This window comes from Borostomias antarcticus (assembly GCF_949987555.1).
Source record: "Borostomias antarcticus genome assembly, chromosome: 21".
NCBI classification, from domain to species: Eukaryota; Metazoa; Chordata; class Actinopteri; order Stomiiformes; family Stomiidae; genus Borostomias; species Borostomias antarcticus.
Genome location: NC_140254.1, coordinates 16,380,818 through 16,405,000, shown reverse-complemented (window position 1 = coordinate 16,405,000; position 24,183 = coordinate 16,380,818). Strand labels below are relative to the sequence as shown.

General features: G+C 48.9%; 1 protein-coding gene across 1 annotated transcript in view; it reads left to right on the top strand.

The window, feature by feature from the left end:
• Nucleotides 1-23,414, top strand: part of atp9b (ATPase phospholipid transporting 9B) — a gene marked incomplete at its 5' end in the record, with an annotated part of 39,392 nt that extends 15,978 nt beyond the window's left edge. Inside the window, 19 exons of the mRNA XM_084454807.1 lie at nt 245-321; nt 3,480-3,640; nt 3,852-3,994; nt 6,507-6,619; nt 8,516-8,788; nt 12,755-12,916; nt 13,539-13,631; nt 14,656-14,739; nt 15,906-16,076; nt 16,239-16,337; nt 16,476-16,565; nt 17,008-17,152; nt 17,511-17,575; nt 17,748-17,903; nt 18,112-18,176; nt 18,334-18,442; nt 19,823-19,880; nt 20,975-21,178; nt 22,782-23,414. Coding sequence (XP_084310933.1) covers nt 245-321; nt 3,480-3,640; nt 3,852-3,994; nt 6,507-6,619; nt 8,516-8,788; nt 12,755-12,916; nt 13,539-13,631; nt 14,656-14,739; nt 15,906-16,076; nt 16,239-16,337; nt 16,476-16,565; nt 17,008-17,152; nt 17,511-17,575; nt 17,748-17,903; nt 18,112-18,176; nt 18,334-18,442; nt 19,823-19,880; nt 20,975-21,178; nt 22,782-22,918 — 2,405 coding nt within the window. The 3' untranslated portion in view covers nt 22,919-23,414. The remainder of the gene's footprint in view (nt 1-244; nt 322-3,479; nt 3,641-3,851; nt 3,995-6,506; nt 6,620-8,515; nt 8,789-12,754; nt 12,917-13,538; nt 13,632-14,655; nt 14,740-15,905; nt 16,077-16,238; nt 16,338-16,475; nt 16,566-17,007; nt 17,153-17,510; nt 17,576-17,747; nt 17,904-18,111; nt 18,177-18,333; nt 18,443-19,822; nt 19,881-20,974; nt 21,179-22,781) is intronic.
• Nucleotides 23,415-24,183: the final 769 nt, after the last annotated feature.

Below are 24,183 nucleotides of genomic sequence, written 5' to 3'. Positions count from 1 at the left end.
TAAAGATGGTGGAGTATCGATCTGGTTTTATGAGCTCCTATAGGATGGGTGAGGAGGGCCTGAGAGCCTAAGCATATTAAGCTCCTGCCTTTCTGCGGCTTGAGTGGTCACCAGCATAGCCGCAGCCCAGCATTATTGTGTTGCTTCCTATGCACTCAGTCTTACTTGACTCTGAAATGTGTGCGTGTCTGTGTGTGGTTGAGTTAATGAACAACATTACTTTCCCTGTCTCTCTGTCTGGCAGGCACAGTGATAGGGGTGGTGATCTACACCGGCAAAGAGACCAGAAGTGTCATGAACACATCCTACGCCAAGAATAAGGTGAATACTCTTTTTTTTTTTTTATTACAGACATTAGAGTTAAGATCTCAGTGGTCATAAATTCTCAGAGCTTGCATTCTTTTAGCTAAGCTCCAAAGTTGAAGAGCTGTAACACTGCATGATTGTGAATACCAGACCTCTCCTTTCTCCTCTCCAGAGCTTCTAGTCAGTAATCAATCACTATGGAGAGGTGGTTTTCTAACCTTGACTTTCTAGATAAAGTTGGACCTGTCAATAGGAAAGGTCACCATCAGATACTAATTAACCAAGAGGGAAATTAACTAACCTAAGATTTAAATGACATTTTCAGCAGAAAGTTAATCCTTTAGAATCCCCATCGAGCGTTTTGTCCGCAGATTGAGGAGATTAATGAAAATGTACTTTTAAATATAAGATTTGACTTGGAAGATGGTCAGATTAGATAGACATGGCTCAGCTGATAGAGGGCTATCAGTGAGCACTGCCCTGGCACGGCGAAAGCGCATCTCTTGTCGTTCTCATCTACAATTGTCTGTGAAGCTGTTACTGTTGTTACAGCTTGTGTGGCGTGACACGGTCTCCCTCGCCACTGGAGCACTTTTGACTTGAATAAGAACGCTGATGTTGGCGGCTGAGTGGCTGACCGGTGTTTTGTGTACGCTCCGTGGCTGAGAGGAATTCAATATTTCAAGGAGATGATGTCAGAAGTGCCAATATGGAGACTGAGATTGGGGGAGGAAGTCGATAGAGTGCAGCTAAAGTCACGAGAACGTTTTGGCCTTGTATAATCCGTTGTGACACCAGCCCAGGACAAACGCCTGCACTTGATCTGGCTGACAGGACGTCAGAGAGAGCTTCACTCTCTGGTATCGGTATTGTTGACTTTCGGTCTGTGAAGTGATCATTAGGGGTGTAACGGTACGAAAAAACATCACTGTTCGGTGCGTACCTCGGTATGGACGTCTCGGTTCGGTTCAGGAGCGGCGCGCCTGCACTACTCTGATTCCTTTTCTATTCTTTGAAAATGATCTTGAATCAATCTTTTTAATATAATTTTATTTACAAACAGCAATACCTTTCAGGCTGCATCACTGCCCCCCCCCCCCCAAAAAAAAACAACCCAACAACAACATAACAAAACAAAAAAACAATGTTGACCAGTGGAATAGCCTACAATGCTGTAGGCAGGCACGGGAGGGGGGGGGGCGCACACACACCCTGCGATGCGAGGAGACTCGTTTTCACAGTGACAGAAGCGATGGCAGAGAGAGTGAAAGGTTCAAAGTGTGGCGCTATTTCACAAGAGTCGATTAAGAAACAGCCCATCGTCACAACTGTGATAAATATTTTGCTACTGAAAGGGATCTGCTCGAATGATCTGTCGGGTCGCTCGGCACATGACTGTACTGTTCGGTTCGCTCAGCACATGTCTGTACCGTACCGAAAGCCCCGTACCGTACGGTACGAATACATGTACCGTTACACCCCTAGTGATCATGATAGTAGTGGTTTGTGACATGAGGCATGCTACCAAATACCTTTTTACAGTGTGTGTTCCTTTGTAAGTTCCAATACTGTCGCATAAGATCACTCTTGCAACCATGATAAATGAAGACCTCAGAAATACTCTTCTCTGCAGATTTGCATCTCAAGTACAGTTATCACAGACCCTACGGACTATACCTGAGTGGTACTTTTTACAAGTATACTTTGGCTGGTCTCACTCAATGAATATGCATGTCAGCCTGCAACTCATCAAATTTCACACACATACACAGAAACACAACCAGCCCAGGCAGATTAAATCATTCCTTTCAATTGTAATGGGTCTGGGATGAATGGAGTAAAATATGCACTTTTTTATTCATTGATAGCATCTTTAGGTTGAGGTAATTGAGTCCCTTTCCCCCCTGACTGAATGAATAATGACTTCATCTGATCCTCAGCAAGCCTTGGAAAATTTAGGCTGCCCATTGTTCCAGGCAAAAGGGGATCCTTGCTTTTCAGGCATGCACAGTGTCCTCTGTCTTAATTTTTCTTCATTTTAATCCACCCAAACCCCCTATTTTTCTCAATAGCTCAAGCATGAACCATGTAGAGAGAGGCACCAGGGTGGGGAGATGCCCCTCCTCTCCTTCTCCCAGCTCTGGGGGATTTAACTACAGCTGATAAATCAGTCACTGGTCTCCCAGTACTCCCAGTACTCCCAGTTCTCTGGGGAATGGGGCCGGTGGGGGCTAAGTTGCAGTGGAATTTGTCTTTTTATACGTATAACCCCCCCCTCCTTCTCCTCCTCCCTTTTCAAACCAGCTCCTTTATCTGGGGAGATGTTATGTTTTGCTGTTTTTGTAAGCGTGGTACGGAGATGAAAGCGCCCTGTGTTCAGGCCTTCACTGTGAGCTCTGCCAGGGAGGGGAAGGGCACTTTTTTGGGGACATCATTTTCCCACATGCTCCATTGGCTGAGCGACTACACTTGAAAAATAAAAATAAAAGTTAGACCCTTTTGAAGAGCCATTTAAATATGGGAACTTCTTGGTTCTCTTTTTTTTGTGAGTGTTTTTTTGTTACCCTGTGTGGCATTCATTGAAGTTTGTGGCAATAGTTTGTGGTGTAGTTTACCAGAAAGAGCCACCAACACACTCGTCCTCACCCACACACACAATTTGCATGATAAAAGCCTGGAGTTGAGACTTTCCTCTTCTGATTCCTCGGTTTCCCCTCCTCGAAGGACACGTTATTAGGTGCCGGGGTGGGGGTTGGAGGCGGGGGGGGGGGGGGGGGGGGTTGGGATATAGTGCAATGGTGTACTCACATAAAACACTTAGTAGAAATGGCTGTGGCATAATATTGATCTGCAGTCAGTGTGCCTAGCATTCTGTACTCGCACAAGCAGCTGTTACATACTCTACACAAGCAGCTGTTACATACTCTACACAAGCAGCTGTTACATACTCTACACAAGCAGCTGTTACATACTCTACACAAGCAGCTGTTACATACTCTACACAAGCTGCTGTTTGCATACACAAGCAACCGTCTCTGTGAATTCTATCACACTAGAAGAACCACAAAGGGTGGAATAGCCCAAGCAACCAAGCCCTTCTGGATTTCGGGGCTTTTGAATTGAACTTTGTCATTTGCCCTCTGACCTTCGGACCCCTGTCTTGTGCCCTGCAGGTGGGGCTGCTGGACCTGGAGCTGAACCGCCTCACCAAGGCCCTGTTCCTGGCCCAGGTGGTTCTGGCCGTGGTCATGGTAGCCCTGCAGGGCTTCGTGGGCCCCTGGTACCGTAACCTGTTCAGATTCATTGTGCTGTTCTCCTACATTATCCCCATCAGGTACTGCAGCCCATTTCTCAGCCCACACTCTGGTCTTTGTTGTCGGTTCTGTTGCCGTTGTTGCTTCTTTTGCCTGTTGTTGTACATTTTAGAGAACTCATGGCCCACATTATTGCACTGAAGCTGTTTCTTGCATTTTTGCATTTGACCATTATGTGTGTGTGTGCGTGTGTGTGTGTGTGTGTCACGTCTGTGCCATGTGCGCTTTCAGTTTGCGAGTCAACCTGGACATGGGGAAGTCGGCCTACGGTTGGATGATCATGAAGGATGAGAACATCCCCGGTACGGTGGTGAGGACCAGCACCATTCCCGAGGAGCTGGGCAGGCTGGTGTACCTGCTGACAGACAAGACAGGTACTGAACTACACAACTGCAGCTTCCATTTGACATGTTTAGGCTAGTTCACCTTTCATTTGCTTCTTTCTCTATAATTTGGACTCTTATTCCGGGCTCACACTACAGGATATTTAAAATCCTAACCAATTTCGAAATCGGGATACATCACGCACATAAGGAGAATCTTAACAGATATTCTTCTTGCGCATCTCAAACAAGCACACACAGCAAGATTTGAAAATAACGGCTCAGCACACACTACAGGATCTTATCGTGCCCGAGGGAGCAACGAACCACTGGTCTCGCCGTCTCACTTGTAAAGTCGGGACGTAATAATCTTAAATATCAAACTTGTTTGATATTATCGGGGCCGCCCCGATGGGTCTGCGAGCCGATCGTGAGGTATAAGATTGGATCTGTAAACCCCTCACATTACAAGATCATCTGGACCGATCATCGGCCCCGACCAACGTTCCAGACCAGATTTCTCCTCCGATTGTCGGGAGGGGTGAATCGGGGATAAATCGGCCCAAAAATACTGTAGTCTGAGCCCGGCATTAGAGCAAAGCGTCTTCCATGGCTGTCAAGGATTCAGGATCTTTCTGGGTCATATGTACTAGAGATGGGCGTGTCCATGCGCATGATTTTCAGATCACCGCGTCATTCAGAAACAGCAACGACACTGAACAAACATGCCTTCACCAAAACCTTGTATCTAACGAGACAGTGAAGACTATGACGAACAAGATTTAACAGAAGGACAGTCATATTGTAAGTGAGTTCAAATATCACTCCGCTATGAGTAATCTTAGGGCTTACTCTGCAAACACTCAAAACTAACAGAGTCAGAGGCACTTGCACCAAAACAGTCATGACAACTTTACTGCTACCTTGCCAGTTGCTGCATGACCTGTTGATGGTGTCTTCTCTGGTGCATTTAATTACCAGGGCGGAAGGTATTGTTTTTCGTGGCACGTGTCAATTGGTTGGTTGGTTGGTTTTTCAGCAGGTTTACGAAAAAACTACCTGACCAATTTTCATGAAAGTCGATGGAGGGGTGTAGCATGGGCCAACTTAGAACCCATTACATTTTGGAGCGGATCTGAATTACGGGGCGGATCCACAAATTAAAACAAAACTTTGCGCGCAGCCAGCTCCCCTTGTGGGTGCGCTAGCGACACAGGGTTTAGACTGGACGGTGCGGGGGGAGAGCCCGGAGTTCACTGAACGTCCCTCTGCCGGCTCCGACCCGAGGGGGGCGCCACAAGCCGCCCACACATGGTCGCCCATTTACCTCCATTCATTTGGACTTCATGACGAAGATTCAACTGCTTTGAATTAGCTAATTATGCTCAACCAGTAGCTAGCTAGATTACTGCTGTTGGTCCTGTCATATTCAGCTACCTCGGTAGCTGAGATACATCAAAGAGCAGAGCCAAAGAGCACCTGTTCAGCTGACTCCAGCTGTGTCAAACCCAGCTGCTCATAAACTGCACCTCTAAGTATCAGCACCCTAATGTCACTGTACATGCTGACGACATGGGTGGAGGTACGCGCTTTCCAAGCGTCCTTCCTAGTTTTGAAGTATCTATACATGTTATCATATATTTTGTAATGACATTTAATCTAATAATAATAATAATAATACCTTATAACAATAATAATAATAATAATAAAAATAATATAATTCAAATATTAACATTTTAGTTAATGAATGTTCAAATAGAATTTGGGGGGCCAATTGACAGCCCTGGTGTCCTCTCTGAAACCCACTCATTAGTATCAAAGTGATGAACTCTTGAGGTTGCCCAAATATGTGTGCTTTACTCAGTTGCTGAGTAGGCATAGATTAGCCTCCAAGCCTATTTATCCGAGATGATGGTTAAACTGCATGGAAAGAGGGGAAAACAATCAATCCATTAGAATTGGATAACCTTGTGGCTCTAATGTTATTGGAAGGTAGATGCCCTCTAATCAGGTTTAGACTCTATCAATACACATCCTGGCAAGCAACATCCATTAAACCAGACCGTCACCCCCATTTTCAATCGTTTTCAGTCTGAACGCTCCCTCGCTCTCTTTTGTATGCTGGGTGTTTGCTGGAGGGTGAGAGGGGACAGGGAGTCCATATGGATAACAAGATTAGGTGAGGTGAGTCACATGCCCCTGCAGGCCCTATGAAGGATACTACTTTTTCAAGCATTCTTTGTGGAGGACAAAAGCATTTTTAAAAACTGGCTACATCATTTGTTGGTTGAAATGTTATGGTCAAGATGTATTTTCTTCTCTGGAAGGATATCGTCTGTTATTGAGAGAATATTTAAGGGCCACAGTTGTGAAAAGCTGTCTTTTAAACAACCCTTTTCTGTATCTGAATATGTGAGGAAATCTCCTGGAAATGACTTTTGCCGAATACTGCTGGGAAAATGCATGTCTAACATACATGGAACCAGATTCAACCAACGGCAGCAATACGTAAATGATGAGATGCTATTAATATATTCGTTATACTCTGCTTTGTGAAACGCAGGCACTCTGACCCAGAACGAGATGATCTTCAAGCGTCTGCACCTGGGAACCGTGTCCTACGGGACGGATACCATGGACGAGATCCAGAGTCACATAATCCAGTCGTATGCGCAGGTACGCTGATCCTCTCACACGCCTCCCGTCCACTCCTCTGGCCGGCAGTCACACCCTCAGTGCTGGTGTGTGTGAAAGATCAGCTTGAGACTCAAAAGTCAGGATTTGCGAGTCGACCTCCTGACCTTTTAAAGCTGATTCCCAGAACAATCCTAGAACAATCAGTGGAAGATCTCCACCGCAGGCTCTTTTTTTTTAGGGCATTTCTGCTTTACGGGATAGGATAGTGAAGATTGAGAGGAAATGTGTGTGTGTGTGTGTGTGTGTGTGTGTGTGTGTGAGAGAGAGAGAGGGAGAGAGAGAGGTGGGGGGAGGTCATGCAGCAGAGAGAGAGAGAGAGAGGGGTGGAGGGAGGTCATGCAGCACATGGCCCGGGCCGGATTCGAACCCGGGCTGCTGCGGTAAGGACTAGTCTTTATGGCACGCACCCCCCCAGGCTCCATCTAGGTGCAGGAAACTCACCCATATTGTTCATTCATGTTGCGTCCCTAAACACTCCTTTTACTGTAAGCCTGTCTTCCTCTACATGTCTCTGGGTAGTTCATCTCTTGCTGGAGGCTTGACAGAATGATATTGTTCACACTCCAAGCAGCTGGTGAACGCTGTAACCATCTGCCTGCACTCTTACCGCTAAGCTCCGCTAATGAAAAATGACAGTCTTTTTAGCACAGTGCTACAGCAGCGCTTCGGCCCCATTGATTTGTAGTCCGTTGCCGTCTCCGTGTTCCTTCATTGTGGGAGATGACAGAGAGTCAGGTCGGCCGCGCAACGCTGCATGAAAATCTATCATAACCTTGTTATCGCCGTCTCCCTGCAGGCCAATGCGTTCGGGAGCGAGTATTGTATTATCCCAGTATCTGTAAACATCGTGGGATTCATGGGAATAAATCAATACGATGATACGTGTTCAGGGCCGTCGTCATACCGTTGTGGCGTTGATGAGAGTGCGTGATAGTCCACTGAGTGGAGTGATTGCCGCGTAGATGTCTCCGTCATGTAAAACGTGTGGCTACGGGCATAACTCGATTCAGACCTCTATCACAAGGACGTGGCCCCTCATTAAAAAAAAAGGCACAACATTTACCCCTCTGAGAAAAGGCTTGAGACAGAGAGACTGGGGATGGGGAAACAAGATGGCTGGTGAGAGAGAGGGAGAGAGAGAGTGAAACATTGTGCATTGACAGCTGGCATTTACAAGTGCTCCCCTGACAACCTCCCTCTGCCAGTCTGCCAATCTGTTGCTCGTCATGAGGGGTTGTCATCTTCTAGCCTTGTCGGAGCTCCCTCTCTCTAGTAGGAGCCGGGGGTTAATAAGCCAAAATCATTCGCTCCACTGGAGCACGTCGGCCCCCGTCAAACCCAGCTGGCACTGAGAGCTGCCTGCCTTCCTTACCGCCCCCCCCCCCCCCCTCCCCGCCCCACTGCCTGTGAGACGCCGCTGAGTTAAATTGATGGCCGTTGTCAGAGAGGCAGAAACGTGAAAAGATCCTCGGCTCAAGATATGACACGATAAAGATGGTGGTACGGCGTTTCCTTCGCTCTGCGTCATTTGGTTTGATATGATGTCAAGTGGATGAGCCCAGACCGTACAGCCGGCCTGACGTACTTCCACTGCACAGCAGAGTGTTTCAGACAAGTGTTGTTGTACCAAGTTCAGTTACTTGAGATAGCGGCAGGCGAAGTGTAGTAGGAGTAACTGCAGTCTAGCTGAGTCTACAGAAAGACACTGCTTCACTCTATTGAGCTACAGTATTTTAAATGCACTGACAAAAGCCAGTGTCGCAAATTATAAACAATATTGAACGAGGTTCAGATTCAGAGAGACAATACATTGATTGAATATGAATGAATATACAACATGAATCTGTTGAATGTGGGTCTGGTTTGTTTATACAGGTGGTCCCCTCCCAGACCAATGGCGGCAGTAACAGTGCGACCAGCTCGAGCTCCGGCTCCACCCCCTCCCGGAAGCCCCAGCCGGCGGCGCCCAAGGTCCGTAAGAGCGTCAGCAGCCGGATCCACGAGGCGGTGAAGGCCATTGCCCTCTGCCACAACGTGACGCCCGTCTATGAGTCACGCGCCGGCGTCAACGGGGAGACGGAGTCTGCCGAAGCCGACCAGGACTTCAGCGACGACAACCGAACCTACCAGGCCTCCAGCCCCGACGAGGTCAGTCTCAGTTTCTGACTCGGTCTCTCTCAGCCTTGGTCTCTCTCAGCCTCGGCCTCTGTCCTGGTCTCTCTCAGCCTGGGTCACTTTCATTCTGTGTCTTTCTCAGCCTGGGTCTCTTTCATTCTGTGTCTCTCTCTGCCTCTGTCTCTCTCTCAACCTGGGTCTCTCCCCACCTCAGTCTCTCACAGCCTTGGTCTCTCTCAGCCTTGGTCTCTCTCAGCCTGGGTCTCTCTCAGCCTTGGTCTCTCTCAGCCTGGGTCTCTCTCAGCCTTGGTCTCTCTCAGCCTTGGTCTCTCTCAGCCTGGGTCTCTCTCAGCCTTGGTCTCTCTCAGCCTGGGTCTCTCTCAGCCTTGGTCTCTCAGCCTGGGTCTCTCAGCCTGGGTCTCTCTCAGCCTGGGTCTCTCTCAGCCTGGGTCTCTCTCAGCCTGGGTCTCTCTCAGCCTGGGTCTCTCTCAGCCTGGGTCTCTCTCAGCCTTGGTCTCTCTCAGCCTTGGTCTCTCAGCCTGGGTCTCTCTCAGCCTTGGTCTCTCTCAGCCTGGGTCTCTCTCAGCCCTGGTCTCTCTCAGCCTGGGTCTCTCTCAGCCTGGGTCTCTCTCAGCCTGGGTCTCTCAGCCTCAGTATCAGCCTCGGTTTTGCGTTCACAGGCTCCTCTCTCTCTCTCTGATGGTTTATAGCCAATAGGCCCACTTGATTGCCATAGTTTGTCATAATGAACCAGCTCCATGAGCCTGAGGTCAGAGGTAGCGAGCTCGCGTTAGGGGTTAAGTTGTTGGAATCAGCGGCGTTTTGGTCCTGAGAATTTACTGTTTTAATTGGAGGAAGGATTTCCCGTGACAACGAGCCGGACCGTCTGTATGGGTAACCTTAGAGTTGGGGCATTTATGACTGTGGCTCTGCTCAGACTCTTATTTACAGTCGTTTTTGATGGTAATATGGACACTGTTATTAGAGGAATCCAAGGCTGAACTCACTGAGTACACACGGGCAAGACTGGCGATGAGCAGCATCTCTGTCATGATGTCTTTCAACAAATATTGTTACACACAAACACACACGCCGTTCTGAGCCACTGCCGTGCTTTTCACTCGTGACAAAAGGACTCTGTGAAGCCTTTGAAAAGAAAAGTGCCTCACTTCGGATTTAAGCCCAGCCTAGCAGTCAAAACGAAGATAATAAAAAAAAAAAAAAAAGGTAACAAAGATAAATCTCGTTTTCCCGTTTCGTCTGCGCCACAATCGCCTGGCCGCCCTGTCCCGACTTGATGTGTATATTTATTTATTTCCCGCCACTCTCGGCTCTATCTCCCTCCATTGTCTCGCACCGCCTGGATTGATCAATATTTAATTTTCTCTGGGAGACGATGAGAGGGGTCTGTGGTTGATCATTGAGTCCCCTCGCCCCTTCTCCCCCCTATCTGTTTCTGTCCGTTTTTTCTGCCTTTCTCCTTCTCTCTCTTCTTGTCTTTCCACTGCTGCCACTCTACTCGTTGTCCTTTTTCCTCATTCCCGCTCCTCTCGCCGGCTACGCCATGTCCCCTCTTTTCTCTCCCTCCGTTTCTGTCTCTCCCTCTCTCCCCCCAGTCCCTGTCCCATCCCAGCGATATGGGAGCCCAGTCAGCAGGCCTGTACGAGCTCCATATTTCACCGGCGCCGCGTCGGAGCCCAGCCTCTCTCTAATGTAACGACCCGTCATTAAGGAGATGAAGTGGGCCGGTCCGGGGTCAGTCCCGGAGGTCAGCTGACCCGCTGCTCCGCCACCGCTGTGAACAGGGCCCTCCTCTCACCTCTGACCCCTGAGATGTCAGAGGAGGGCGCTTGACCGTGGCCTTTAATAGCGGCGGAGTCTCGCAAGCGAGCTGTTTATCATCTCTGCTGTGAGTGTAATAGGATATCCGCCCGGGAACTGGGCAGCCCAATGGGAGAAGTCTGCTGAGGAACGATATTGGAATGCCTGGTCAATATGCAAGTCCCTAATTAACCTTTTCAGACAGCGGCCAAATTAATATTTATCCACATTGCAAACTGCTTCCTGTTTGTATCTAAGATGTACCCAATATGGACTCAGGCATATCTAGTCATATATAATGTACCCTACAGTATATGGGCCTAGGATCTGCTTGTAGTCATAGTTCCTACTTCAGTGCAGGCCATCGTGATTCTATGGTAAATCCATCCTAAATGTATTCAAGTTCAGTGGTTCTGGTGGCTAATGACACGCTGGGAGGAATTCAGCTATTAAGGATCAATTTTCATCATGAAATGCTTAGCTGCTGTTAGTTTTAAAGGCAGCGCTGCCATGTTGATATACATGATCACTATAACGTCGAGAATGCTATTGAAATGATTGATGGGGTTGTTTAAACCAGCCTGCCATTGTCGTTAAGTAGTCATGGGTAGTCTCTTCTGTTACTGCTCTAACGCAAGATTCACATACAGTTGGTATCAAAGTTGACACGGCTTTAAATAGTTCCCAGGGAGCAGATAAAGCAGATTGATTAGGTAGGTTTTGGATTCTGATTTCGTGTGTGTGTGTTTGTTTGTCTGTGTGTGAGTGTGTGTGTGTGTGTGTGTTTTTGTTTGTCTGTGTGTGTGTGTGTGTGTGTGTGTGTGTGCGCGCGTGTGTGTGGGCGCGCTCACCCGTGCGTGTGTGTGTGCACGTACGTGCGTGCGTGCGTGCATGTGTTTATGCACATGCAATAATGCTCCCCAGATGTGTGTTAAGTAAATATAGCCTGCTCATTCACAGACCTCAAAGGGGAAGACAGGCAGATGACGGGGTATTAGCAGGAAGTCCCAATTTGTAGGTCAAGAGTACAATAATAACAACCTCTGAAGTGAGCAAATTGAAAATGAACCCGCGGGGAGTGGGAGGCCTACGTGCAGCTGAACGCTCGCTTGGGGGCGGGAGTTCCTGCTGGGGAGGAAAGGGAGGGGAAGACAACGGAGCAACAGTTATCCCAACATGAATGAACAGAGAGATGCTCCGGAAATACAGCATCTGGAGGGCTGCCTTGATAGGAGCCGGTCTAATATCTCTAGCATTATGAAAGTGGTGTCATTGACTCATTGTGCTCTATATTTGACACGCTGTATGTAGTTGGTTCACATGAAGCTTGATGGAGTTTAACTGTAGGTCTCCGTCCCACTTTTGTTGGAAGAGACACTCGCATAAGGACATTCATTCATTATCATAACCTTGTTAGTGCAGATCTGTTAAGTAGGGGGTCAGTTTTAGTGCGTGCTTTTCTCTCTCAGTTATTGACCATGTTGCCTAATAGGCCTCTGCTTTCTGACTACAAGAGGAACCTACTTCAGCCTGTGTAAATAAGTTAGTGGCACATTATCCAAATGTGGAATATTTTTAGCTTATCTAGCATCTCTTTGGCACTAAAGGGGCAACTTGACAAATTGCATTACTAGGCTTTCAGACAGTGCTTCATGACCTGAGATTCCCCCTCAGAAACCGTCCCAAGAGCTTCTGCGGTCGCGGTCTGATGATATTCCTAATCAATCAATCAATCAAAGCTTTATTTGTATAGCGCATTTCATACCGAGAGGCAACACAATGCGCTTTACAGAGAACAAGGGAGGTGGGCAGACGACCCACTCTCTACATATTCCAGAGGGAAGCAAAAAAACAGTAATCACCCGGGGGCCAGATAAGTGAGCTGTAAAAATTCTTCCCTGACCCCTCTCAACAAGGCGATCGAGCAAGCTCCAAGAGTATGTTTGTCTACCGGCTAATAACCACACATATTAGGTAATTATGCTTACATTTCCTTTGGTTATTGTATTCCAACCTCCCAGTGACTCATTTAATTCCTCCTCGGGCGTGAGTGACACAATGTTCAATACAGAGTTACTTTCATGAGCCTTTTCCTCCAAAGGGAAGGAGATTTTGATACAATGTGTTGAGTGTAAGTGTGTTGCTGACCTTTAACCTGTGTGTGTGTGTGTTCCTCAGGTGGCCCTGGTGCAGTGGACGGAGAGTGTTGGCCTGACCCTGGTGAACAGAGACCTCACCTCCCTGCAGCTGAAGACTCCGGCTGGACAGATCCTGACCTTCTTCATCCTGCAGATCTTCCCCTTCACCTCCGAGAGCAAGAGGATGGGCATCATCGTCAGGGTGAGGACCCCCCGCACACACGCACGCACACACACACGCACGCACGCACGCACGCACACACACACACACACACACACACACACACACACAAACACTTATACACACACAAATACACATACACGCCCAAAAACACACACACACAAAAACACACACACACACACACACACACACACACAAAAACACATATACATACACACAAAAACACACACACACACACACACACCCAGTGCGCACTCACATTCGAATGACTTTATTTGTATTCACAATCAACAAAATCTTGAACACAAACAATAATAGATGTGGAAGTAATGGACACTCACTGACTGTCATACATTACATCTCTTAGCAGACAGTCTAAGGATACAGGAAGCAACGTCTCCTCCATATCTGACCACTTCCAATTATCACAGACAATGAACATAATTTTGCCAGTGCTTTTGCTTTTGGCTTGGGCATTCCTGCCATCACACACACACACACATACATACACACACAGCACACATGAGCTGACCGAACATTTGCATGTATTATGTATGTTATTGGAATATGTGTATGACCTATTAAGTCTCTGTCTGTACTGTTGATAGGAGAACTCATCAATCTTTTATGATTTCTATATCAGGAGGAGACTACTGGTGACATCACATTTTACATGAAGGGTGCTGACGTTGCCATGGCGAGCATTGTGCAGTATAACGACTGGCTGGAGGAAGAGGTGACAGTCTGTTAAGTAGTGACATCATGTTAATGTGTCTTGTGACCACCTCAGAGAACAGAACCTCTGACATGCATGTAGAGAGAGATCAGCAGCCGTTTTCAAAATGATCGCTGGTTCCATAACTGTCATTGATCAAGCCTTGTAACTTCCCTGTTAACAAGGACATTCACACAGAGATCAGCAGCCCGCGCCAGGCCTGATCGAAGGATAATTATGCTGATGTTCATAACTGTATTGGCAATATTGAGTCATTTAGGACCAGGGGCAGTTTTTGATTTAATTAGTGACCTACATAAAAGTTAATGTCTGGGAGGCAAATACAGTATACAGTAGTAAAGCATGAGAGTGCTAACAAGTCCTGGTTCAAATGAACAGTCACGGGTGCCCGGTAGGGTCATACGGTAGATGAAGAGAAGAACCAGCACTCATGAGATAGTATATATTACATGTATGAATATGACATACTGTATTTGCCTTAGATAAAGAGAAGAGCTGGCACTCACGAGACACAGTAGAGTTGAATACTGTTTAATAGGAAAGTTTAATAGGCAAACAGACGCATTTCGGCCTTAAGCCATCATCATGAAACAGTATTAAACTATACTGTCTGTCTCGAGAGTGCCAGCTCAAGGCAGATAAGTATGTCATATTCCTAACAACGATGTTAACGGTGTCCTGTTGCTGTGGCTGTGAAAAAAGACCTCAGTCTGCGCTGCGCTGCCCTGCTTTGGCTTCATGTCAATAAGCAATCAACACATCAGTTTCAGCCCATTGGCTTTTCATATCAAAATTAAACCACTGTCCCTCCCTAGTTATGTTGTGTGTCCTCTGAACTCTGCCAGGGGGGGTTTTATTCACCATTGATTATTGCTCGCTGTTGGTTGACTGTTCTGTGTGACATACAGTAGCTTCTGTCTAATGTGGGTCTGCGAGACAGATATAGACACATAGATATTGAATGGATATGTGTACTGATGAATGTTAATATGCTCCGTTTGTCCCCCTCTCCTTGGTGTGTCAGTGTGGGAACATGGCCAGGGAGGGCCTGAGGACCCTGGTGGTGGCTAAGAAATCCCTGTCTGAGGAGCAGTATCAAGACTTTGAGGTACAGAACACAGATTCACTCATATAATCGTTATCCAGTTTGGACCTGTTCCATTTTGGTCTGTGTGTTTCTGTCATTGTCCCTCCCAATAACATATTTACCCTCTACCTGACGCCCCCTCTCCCTTTCTCCCTCCCACCCTCCTCTCTCCCCCTCCATCCCTCTCCCTCCCACCCTCCTTTCTCCTCCTTCCTCCCACCCTCCTTTCTCCCCCTTCCTCCCCCTTCCTCCCACCCTCCTTTCTCCCCCTTCCTCCCACCCTCCTTTCTCCCCCTCCATCCCCCTCCATCCCTCTCCCTCCCACCCTCCTTTCTCCTCCTTCCTCCCACCCTCCTTTCTCCCCCTTCCTCCCCCTTCCTCCCACCCTCCTTTCTCCCCCTTCCTCCCACCCTCCTTTCTCCCCCTCCATCCCCCTCCATCCCCCTCCCTCCCACCCTCCTTTCTCTCCCTCCCCCTCCCACCCTCCTTTCTCTCCCTCCCCCTCCCACCCTCCTCTCTCCCCCTCTCTCCCCCTCCCTCCCACCCTCCTTTCTCCCCCTCCCTCCCACCCTCTCCTCCTCTCTCCCCCTCCCTCCCACCCTCTCCTCCTCTCTCCCCCTCCCTGCCACCCTCTCCTCCTTTCTCCCCCTCCCTCCCTCCCACCCTCCTTTCTCCCCCTCCCTCCCTCCCACCCTCCCTCCCACCCTCCTTTCTCCCCCTCCCTCCCACCCTCCTTTCTCCCCCTCCCTCCCTCCCTCCCACCCTCCTTTCTCCCCCTCCCTCCTCTCTCCCCCTCCCACCCTCTCCTCCTCTCTCCCCCTCCCTCCCACCCTCTCTCCCCCTCCACCTCTCTCCCCCTCTCTCCCCCTCCCCCTCACTCCTCCTCTCTCCCCCTCCCTCCCACCCTCCTCTCTCCCCCTCCCTCCCACCCTCTCTCCCCCTCCCGCCCTCCCCTCTCCCCCTCCCTCCCACCCTCCCCTCTCCCCCTCCCTCCCACCCTCCTCTCTCCCACCCTCCTCTCTCCCCCTCCCACCCTCCACTCCTCTCTCCCCCTCCCACCCTCCACTCCTCTCTCCCCCTCCCTCCCTCCACTCCTCTCTCCCCCTCCCTCCCTCCCCTCCTCTCTCCCCCTCCCACCCTCCCCACCTCTCTCCCCCTCCCTCCCTCCCTCCCTCCCCCACCTGTAGAACCGTTATAACCAGGCCAAGCTGAGTATCCATGACCGGAGCCTGAAGGTGGCCGCAGTGGTGGAGAGCCTGGAGAGGGAGATGGAGCTGCTGTGTCTGACCGGCGTGGAGGACCAGCTGCAGGCCGACGTCCGGCCCACCCTGGAGCTGCTCAGGAACGCTGGCATCAAGGTGGGGCCCGTCATAACGTTTTTTTTTAAATGTTTGTGTCTTTATAGATGCATAATACGTATACATATAACTATACATCATTTTATTTGCTAGGTCCGGTTTTATTTGCTAGGTCCAGTCTATAGCACAACACAATTCACACTGTTGTTGTTTTCTGTTCAGATCTGGATGCTGACCGGGGACAAGCTGGAGACGGCCACCTGCATCGCCAAGAGCTCCCATTTGGTGTCGAGGAACCAAGACATCCACGTCTTCAGACCGGTACGCTCACCTCTCCTCTCTCTGATGTAAATATAATGAGCTTCTTCTACTTGATGCGGGTTAAAGAGATTTGGGGAGCGATGGTCCGCTCTGGTGTGTCCTCCTCTGTGGTAATTGTATTGCGTGGCTCTCGAGCAGGTCTCCAACAGAGAAGAAGCCCATCTGGAGCTTAACGCCTTCCGAAGGAAACATGACTGTGCTCTGGTCATCTCTGGAGACTCCTTGGAGGTACTCTACCGCACCGTTGCAACACAACACACTTCCAAAAAAACACACATGATGCCGGGGGACCCAAACCAAACAAATAATGTTTTCTGCCAGAATTAATATCCGAGTCCAAGCAAAGCAGCCAGACATACTGTATCAGTTATGATTTGAGAGATGGTGGATAATCGGATCTGAAACGTGTTTGTTACTCCTACGCACTTGATGCCTGACTGAATGTTTAATGAACAAACCCTGTCCCTCCCTCCCACCCTCTCCTCCTCTCTCCCCCTCCCTCCCTCCCTCCCTCCCTCCCTCCCACCCTCTCCTCCTCTCTCCCCCTCCCTCCCACCCTCTCCTCCTCTCTCCCCCTCCCTCCCACCCTTCTGTAGACTGGATCGGTGTTTAACCAATATTCATCTGACTGCTCTCTCTGAGTCTGACGTGTATCTGTATGTATTGTCAGGTGTGCCTGCGCTACTACGAGCATGAGTTTGTGGAGCTGGCGTGCCAGTGTCCCGCGGTGGTCTGCTGCCGCTGCTCTCCGACCCAGAAGGCCCAGATCGTCACACTCCTCCAGCAGCACACGGACAACAGAACCTGTGCCATAGGTGAGCCCGCCCTCGCTCGCGGACCCCCCTGAGAGCGGAGACGCACAGCTGGTCACCTGGGGGGGGGCCCTGTGAGACTCAGGAGCAGAGCTACAAAGACACTTTCGTTGGGCGAAAGTCCAGTGACGCCGGCCAGGGCTTGTTGAGTAAATCACATGATGTTCTAGAATAATTTCTTCTTTTCGATAATGTGCTTTGATTGTTTAAAAAAAAGAAGAAACGCATCAGTCAACAACAACAAAATCACTACCGCTTCTGTCCACAAGATGGCAGTCAGAGAGCATCCATTAGAAAGTCTGGCGCCTCTCCCAGGTAGGTGTTGCTGCTGTAAGACTGAAGCTTCTGCCGACCCTTTCAGGTGATGGAGGAAATGACGTCAGTATGATCCAGGCTGCAGACTGTGGCATAGGCATTGAAGGAAAGGTATGATCATTGATCTCATATACCGGCTAGTGTCCAGAGATCACGGCATGATAACACGCAGCACTATAGCTAAAATATTTATCATGGGGAAATTCCCCAAACAGACTTTGAAATACAAACACATTCCCACCTAAAACAATAATAAGACGTCTCCCCCCTTGCTCTGTCTCAGGAGGGGAAGCAGGCGTCCCTGGCGGCAGACTTCTCCATCACCCAATTCAGGCACGTGGGCCGGCTGCTCATGGTCCACGGCAGGAACAGCTACAAGCGCTCAGCGGCGCTGGGGCAGTTCGTCATGCACCGGGGCATGATCATCTCCGCCATGCAGGTAACGGCGCCGCCGCCGGGGGGGGGGGGGGGGGGGGGGGGGGGGGGGGCGAATGGCCTGCGCAGAACGTGCTCGCTTAGCGTCAAATCCCGTGTATGTGTACGATAGGTCCGTACTCGTCCCGCGTTGCTGTGACGGTTACTTCTTTTTTTTTCTTTAGGCAGCCCTCGTCGCACTTCGGAAATAAATGTTCTCTCTCTCTCTACAGGCTGTTTTCTCCTCCATTTTCTACTATGCCTCAGTTCCGCTGTACCAGGGTTTCCTCATGGTTGGGTGAGTGGCTCTTTATACACACTACATCCTAACACAAAGTTGCTGGGTAGGCTATTTTGCACACATGAACGTGCGTGTCTTGCATTCAAGTGAGGCTATGTCCTGTACTCTCTCTCTCTCTCTCTCTCTCTCTCTCTGTCTCTCTCCCGCGGGGCAGGTATGCCACTCTCTACACCATGTTCCCCGTGTTCTCCCTGGTCCTGGACCAGGACGTTAAGCCGGAGATGGCCCTGCTCTACCCAGAGCTCTACAAAGATCTCACCAAGGTAATTTGTTTACCTGTGGATCAAGTACTACTTCTTCTTCGTGTGGGTTTCGATGTTTCTCTCCCCCCCAGGCTCGGGGCCGAGGGGCTATCCTTTTACCTCCCCGAGCGTGGTTGAGGCGCATAGACTCTATTTCAACTCTGTTGTCATTATGGCTTGAGCTAGACAGTTAACTGTTTTGTTGTTTACCAAGATTTAGGTTTAGTGCTACAGTATATTGCTGATGCTGATGCTATGCTGATGACACTGTTGTCTATAGTATTGCAGATTCTGTACAGAAAGCCTTCGAGGTTAAAGGTTAAAGTCCCAATGATTGTCACACACCTGAGTGTATGAAATTTGTTCTCCACATTTGACCCATCCCCTGGGGGAGCGGTGAGCAGCAGCGGTGCCGCGCTCGGGAATCATTTGGTGATGTAGCCCCCCAATTCCAACCCTTGATGCTGAGTGCCAAGCAGGGAGGAAATGGGTACCATTTGTCCTTAATCAAACTTGTCCTTAATCCCAGCAAAACCAAGTTTATGCTCTTCTCTAAATCTAGAGCTATTGATTATGGTAGGCTCCAACTACTAACGGATAATGGTTCACTTATTGAGAGAGTCACAGAATATAAATATCTCGGTCTCTGGTTGGATGATAAACTCTCGTTCAAGTTTCATGTCAACATTCTAGCTTGCAAACTACAACAAAAAATTGGCTTCCTATACAGAAACCGTTCCAGCTTCCCTATGTTCTGTAGGAAGAGAATTGTCCAAGCTGTCTTCTTGTCAGTATTGGACTATTGTGACACAATTTATAGACATGCCTCTGTGACAACATTGAAACCCCTCGACACTGTTTACCATTCCGCTCTGAGATTTATTACAGGCGATAGTTATGACACTCACCATTGCATTCTTTATGATAAAGTTAGCTGGCCATCTCTGTCTTCAAGGCGTAACTGTCACTGGTTTATGTTCATTTATAAAAGCATTGCTGGCAAACTTCCACCGTACCTGTCATCTCTGCTGGTTCAGAGTGTCGGCACTCATCAGACTCGATCGAATGATCTTGTTTTTAAGGTCCCTCGTTCTCGTACAGAACTTGGACGGACTGCATTCACTTATGATGCTCCGTATACCTGGAACTCTCTCCAACAGACATTGAAGCTAGAGCTGCTTCCCTCCGATACGGAGTTCAGAGCCATGGCTCTAGACATTTGTTCCTCAACTTGTCACTGTTTTAGATCTTAATTGTATTATTGTTGTAAATTGCTTATGTTTTGTTGATGTTTGTGTTTGCTTGTGAGCTCGTCGGCATTGGAAATGAGGAAAACCTCAATTGCCTTACAAGTTTAAATAAAGGTTTGAAATTAAATGAAATATTTCTCTCTCCTTCTAGGGTCGGTCATTGTCCTTCAAGACTTTCCTTATCTGGGTCTTAATCAGTGTGTATCAAGGTAAGAGGTTACCGGGCACTCCTCAGCTCTCTATATTCCAAATTTCGACAAACATGCTTTAGAAGTACTTCTAGCAACAGCAGGAAAGTGTTATAAAAATTAAGTTGGTTTGGATAAATTGACCAAACTAATTGTACTGAACAGGTGTCTATGAGCCAGGTTCACATAAGCATGTGGTTATTATCCCTCGAGCAGCTCTTGGGTAACCCACGACGACTCTTACGAAACCACCCTGGAAGAGGCCCTGCAGTGTCCTAACCCCCATTTACTATTTCTGACTGTCTGTCTAGATTTCATCATTTTTACTGTGTGCAGGTACCCCGGCCCCCCGACCCCCAACCCTCAGACAGCCTGTTTCTCAGTAGCTTAGGTTTCCCGGCGGCAGCCGCAGTTACACGCAGGCTTTTGTCCGTCTAGTAAATCGATATTACAGTAATCACTAAGCCATGCAGCGTGTGAGAAAGATCTATGTTCCTGCTCAAGCGTGACTTCCTGACAGCTCTAGTTCTTTAATTAAAGGCTAATACTAAATCCTATGAAAAACAGGGGAGATATTGGGGGGGGGGAATATCAGCCCCTATCGGCTTTAATTTATTACAGAGTTTAACTCGCAGGAATGCCCTATATGAAGACTGTATGAAAAAGCAATTATGCGATCAGTTATAGGCTATTAAGCTCAATTTGCAGCACGTTATGATTAAATGAAGGGCTATCAGAATACAGTAGGCTCCACAGAAGAATTAGTGTCGGGCTACAGCGAGGGGTTTACCTGATGAGATACACTAGTCCACATTGTGTCTCTCTTTCTCCTCATAAATAAAGTTATTCAATCAATCCTTATCTACAGACACATTGTGGCTCCTGTCTGGTGTTTGCAATGAGCCTCTGGAGTCCAAAAATCCCAAAGACAATTAACTGCATACATTTGTTTAATCAACCTAGTTCGTTTTAATGAACACACCCACAATACTCCACTCATAGTCAACCATTAAACCTTATTTGGGTGCTCTAAAACCTCCACAGTATTTCCTGTAAGTTCCATCCAAAACTATATGGAATGTTGGGTTACTGACGCTTCTCTGTGGCGCCACCAGGTGGCATCCTGATGTACGGCGCCCTGCTCCTGTTCGAGTCGGAGTTTGTGCACGTGGTGGCCATCTCCTTCACGGCGCTCATCCTCACCGAGCTGCTGATGGTGGCGCTCACCATCCGTACCTGGCACTGGCTCATGGTGCTGGCCGAGTTCCTCAGCCTGGGCTGCTACGTGGCCTCGCTCGCCTTCCTCAACGAATACTTTGGTAAGAAATGACATGGTCAGATTATGTTTGGTAAGTAATACCATGGTCAATAGTCTGTAGGCTTTTGCCTTTGCGTCAACTCCCCCCTGGTCCAAAACCTTGTGTTGTTGAATATGCTATTGTGTGTACAACAATATAATGAACTGGGCCAGAACTACAAGGTTAGGTGCTCTTTGGCAGGGCAGCGATTGTTTGGTGTCCTGTAACGGATCTAACTGTACTTTTGGTTCGATGCTTTTTATTGTTATGTGTTATGTTAACAGGAAGTTTGCCGACGGCGGGGGGAGCCTTTTCCTTGGCACCGTTTTTTTGTCGTCTTTTAGTTTGGTGCTCTGCATTTAGCTACAGTAAATCACTTGTTTCCAGTTTATTCTCTTAGTTTAACCTTTGCAAGGTGTGTGCTTTGCTTGTTTGTGTGTGTGTGTGTGTCTCTCTCTCTCGATCCCTCTTTTGTTCTCTCCCTCCCTCCCTCCCTCCCTCCCTCCCTCTCTCTCTCTCTCTCCCCCCTATCTCCATACTGCACTCAACTGAACTCTTTTTCTGCTACACTTTCTCTGGCTTCTGTATGTGGCCTTGGGACAGGCGTAGGCAGGGTGTCCTTTGGAGCTTTCTTGGGTAGGTGTGCAGCACTGTGGATTCACTACCAGCTCTCTCTCTCTCTCGTCATCTCCTTGTCTCTCTCTATCTCACCGTCCACCGTGCTGTGCTCTCTGCATACCCACTCAGTAACGTTATATTGTTTTGACCATATCATGTGTTAACAAAATATATACACGCATTTGTTTCATTGTTTATCAAACAATCTCCAAGTCTTTGTTTTGTTGTTTGTTTTAAAATTCCTTCGGCAGATGTGACCGACTGCAAGCTAATATCTGTCTAATCCATGTCATTGTCCTCCCCCGCCCTGTCCTCCCCCGTCCTGTCCTCCCCCGCCCTGTCCTCCCCCGCCCTGTCCTCTCCCGCCCTGTCCTCCCCCGCCCTGTCCTCCCCCGCCCTGTCCTCCCCCGTCCTGTCCTCCCCCGTCCTGTCCTCCCCCGTCCTGTCCTCCCCCGCCCTGTCCTCCCCCGCCCTGTCCTCCCCCGCCCTGTCCTCCCCCGCCCTGTCCTCCCCCGCCCTGTCCTCCCCCGTCCTGTCCTCCCCCGTCCTGTCCTCCCCCGCCCTGTCCTCCCCCGTCCTGTCCTCCCCCGTCCTGTCCTCCCCCGTCCTGTCCTCCCCCGCCCTGTCCTCCCCCGTCCTGTCCTCCCCCGCCCTGTCCTCCCCCGCCCTGTCCTCTCCCGTCCTGTCCTCCCCCGCCCTGTCCTCCCCCGCCCTGTCCTCCCCCGCCCTGTCCTCCCCCGCCCTGTCCTCCCCCGCCCTGTCCTCCCCCGCCCTGTCCTCCCCCGTCCTGTCCTCCCCCGCCCTGTCCTCTCCCGCCCTGTCCTCCCCCGTCCTGTCCTCCCCCGCCCTGTCCTCCCCCGTCCTGTCCTCCCCCGTCCTGTCCTCCCCCGCCCTGTCCTCCCCCGTCCTGTCCTCCCCCGTCCTGTCCTCCCCCGTCCTGTCCTCCCCCGCCCTGTCCTCCTCCGTCCTGTCCTCCCCCGCCCTGTCCTCCCCCGTCCCCTCCCAGACCGGGCCTTCATCACCACGCAGGCCTTCCTGTGGAAGGTGTGTGCCATCACCGTGGTCAGCTGTCTTCCTCTCTACATCATCAAATACCTGAAGCGCAAGTTCTCTCCTCCTAGCTACTCCAAGCTGTCATCGTGAGCCAAAGCTTTCCCCCATATCTGCGTGTCACGTCCCTGTCTGACTCTCTCACTCCTCCTGCCGTCCCTGGCGGCGCACGCTTTTCACTGATCCACAGTGATGGAGGGGAACCTGAGGACCGAGGTCACGGCACCACTGGAAGCAAAGAGCAAAGAACACAATTGTATTGTTTTGATTATTTATGTCACTGGGCTATTTGGGATACTTGAAAAGACTTGAGCACAAAATACAGACTTTGAAACATGGATGTTGTTTCTGCTGTGGGACAGAGTGAGGAGACCCGCAACGGCACTGGAAAGGACCGGGTCAGTCTGCGGTCAGTCTGCTGTCTGGGTCAGTCTGCTGTCTGGGTCAGTCTGCTGTCTGGGTCAGTCTGCTGTCTGGGTCAGTCTGCGGTCAGTCTGCTGTCTTCTATCTGAATGCACTTCATCTCGCTCGGCTTCACATGTTCTTTTTTTATACTCTTGTAGTGTGATTTCAGTATTCAACCTTTTGTATGTGGAGCTCTGGATGTTGTTTTTTTTTTTTTTACTGGGATTTGTTTTTTTTTATCACATGATCTCATGATGTACTACTGTGTGGCATGATTCCAGCGCTATAAATAAGAATCTGATGTGTTGCTTTTTACTGCTGTGATAAATCGCTGTACTTGATCATACTACCTACAACAAATTTACATTAGCCCAAAAAAGATACATTGTGAAATTAATTATGTAAAAGCACAAATTCTGGGAAAAACATAATACAGGCTTCAGTTTTGCTCTTTGTGTAGATTGTCCTATACATTTCCAGATACTCATATCATTAATATGGCACCCAAAATTACTCATAGAATTAAACCAGCACTCCATAGTTATTTTTTTGGCTTATTGTGTGCGTTCTGGCCTTGAACACAGTGTAATATGTTACACAGATGTCTGTCATCAACTGTCAGGTCTTGTTTGTGGGATATTACAGTTGGTATTGTGCCTCATTCTTACTGTATGTTTTGAAACAGTCTATTCACTTCAGATGTCAGAGTGGGTTTTCTTTTATTTCCAATGACTTCCAATGATACTACTCTTCTCTTGGTCTTAGAGAGAGAATCACAGAACAGTTGAAGCTGTGATTTTATAACTGTTAAAAACAATGAATGATCAGACAATTATCAAACTATCATTACTAAACCCTGGTCGATCATGTTCACGACTTGATGAAGCCGTATGGTGTGGTTTTGCTCTGCTGTGGTTTGGTGGGAATGAGTTCTATCATTTCCTCCATTGTGT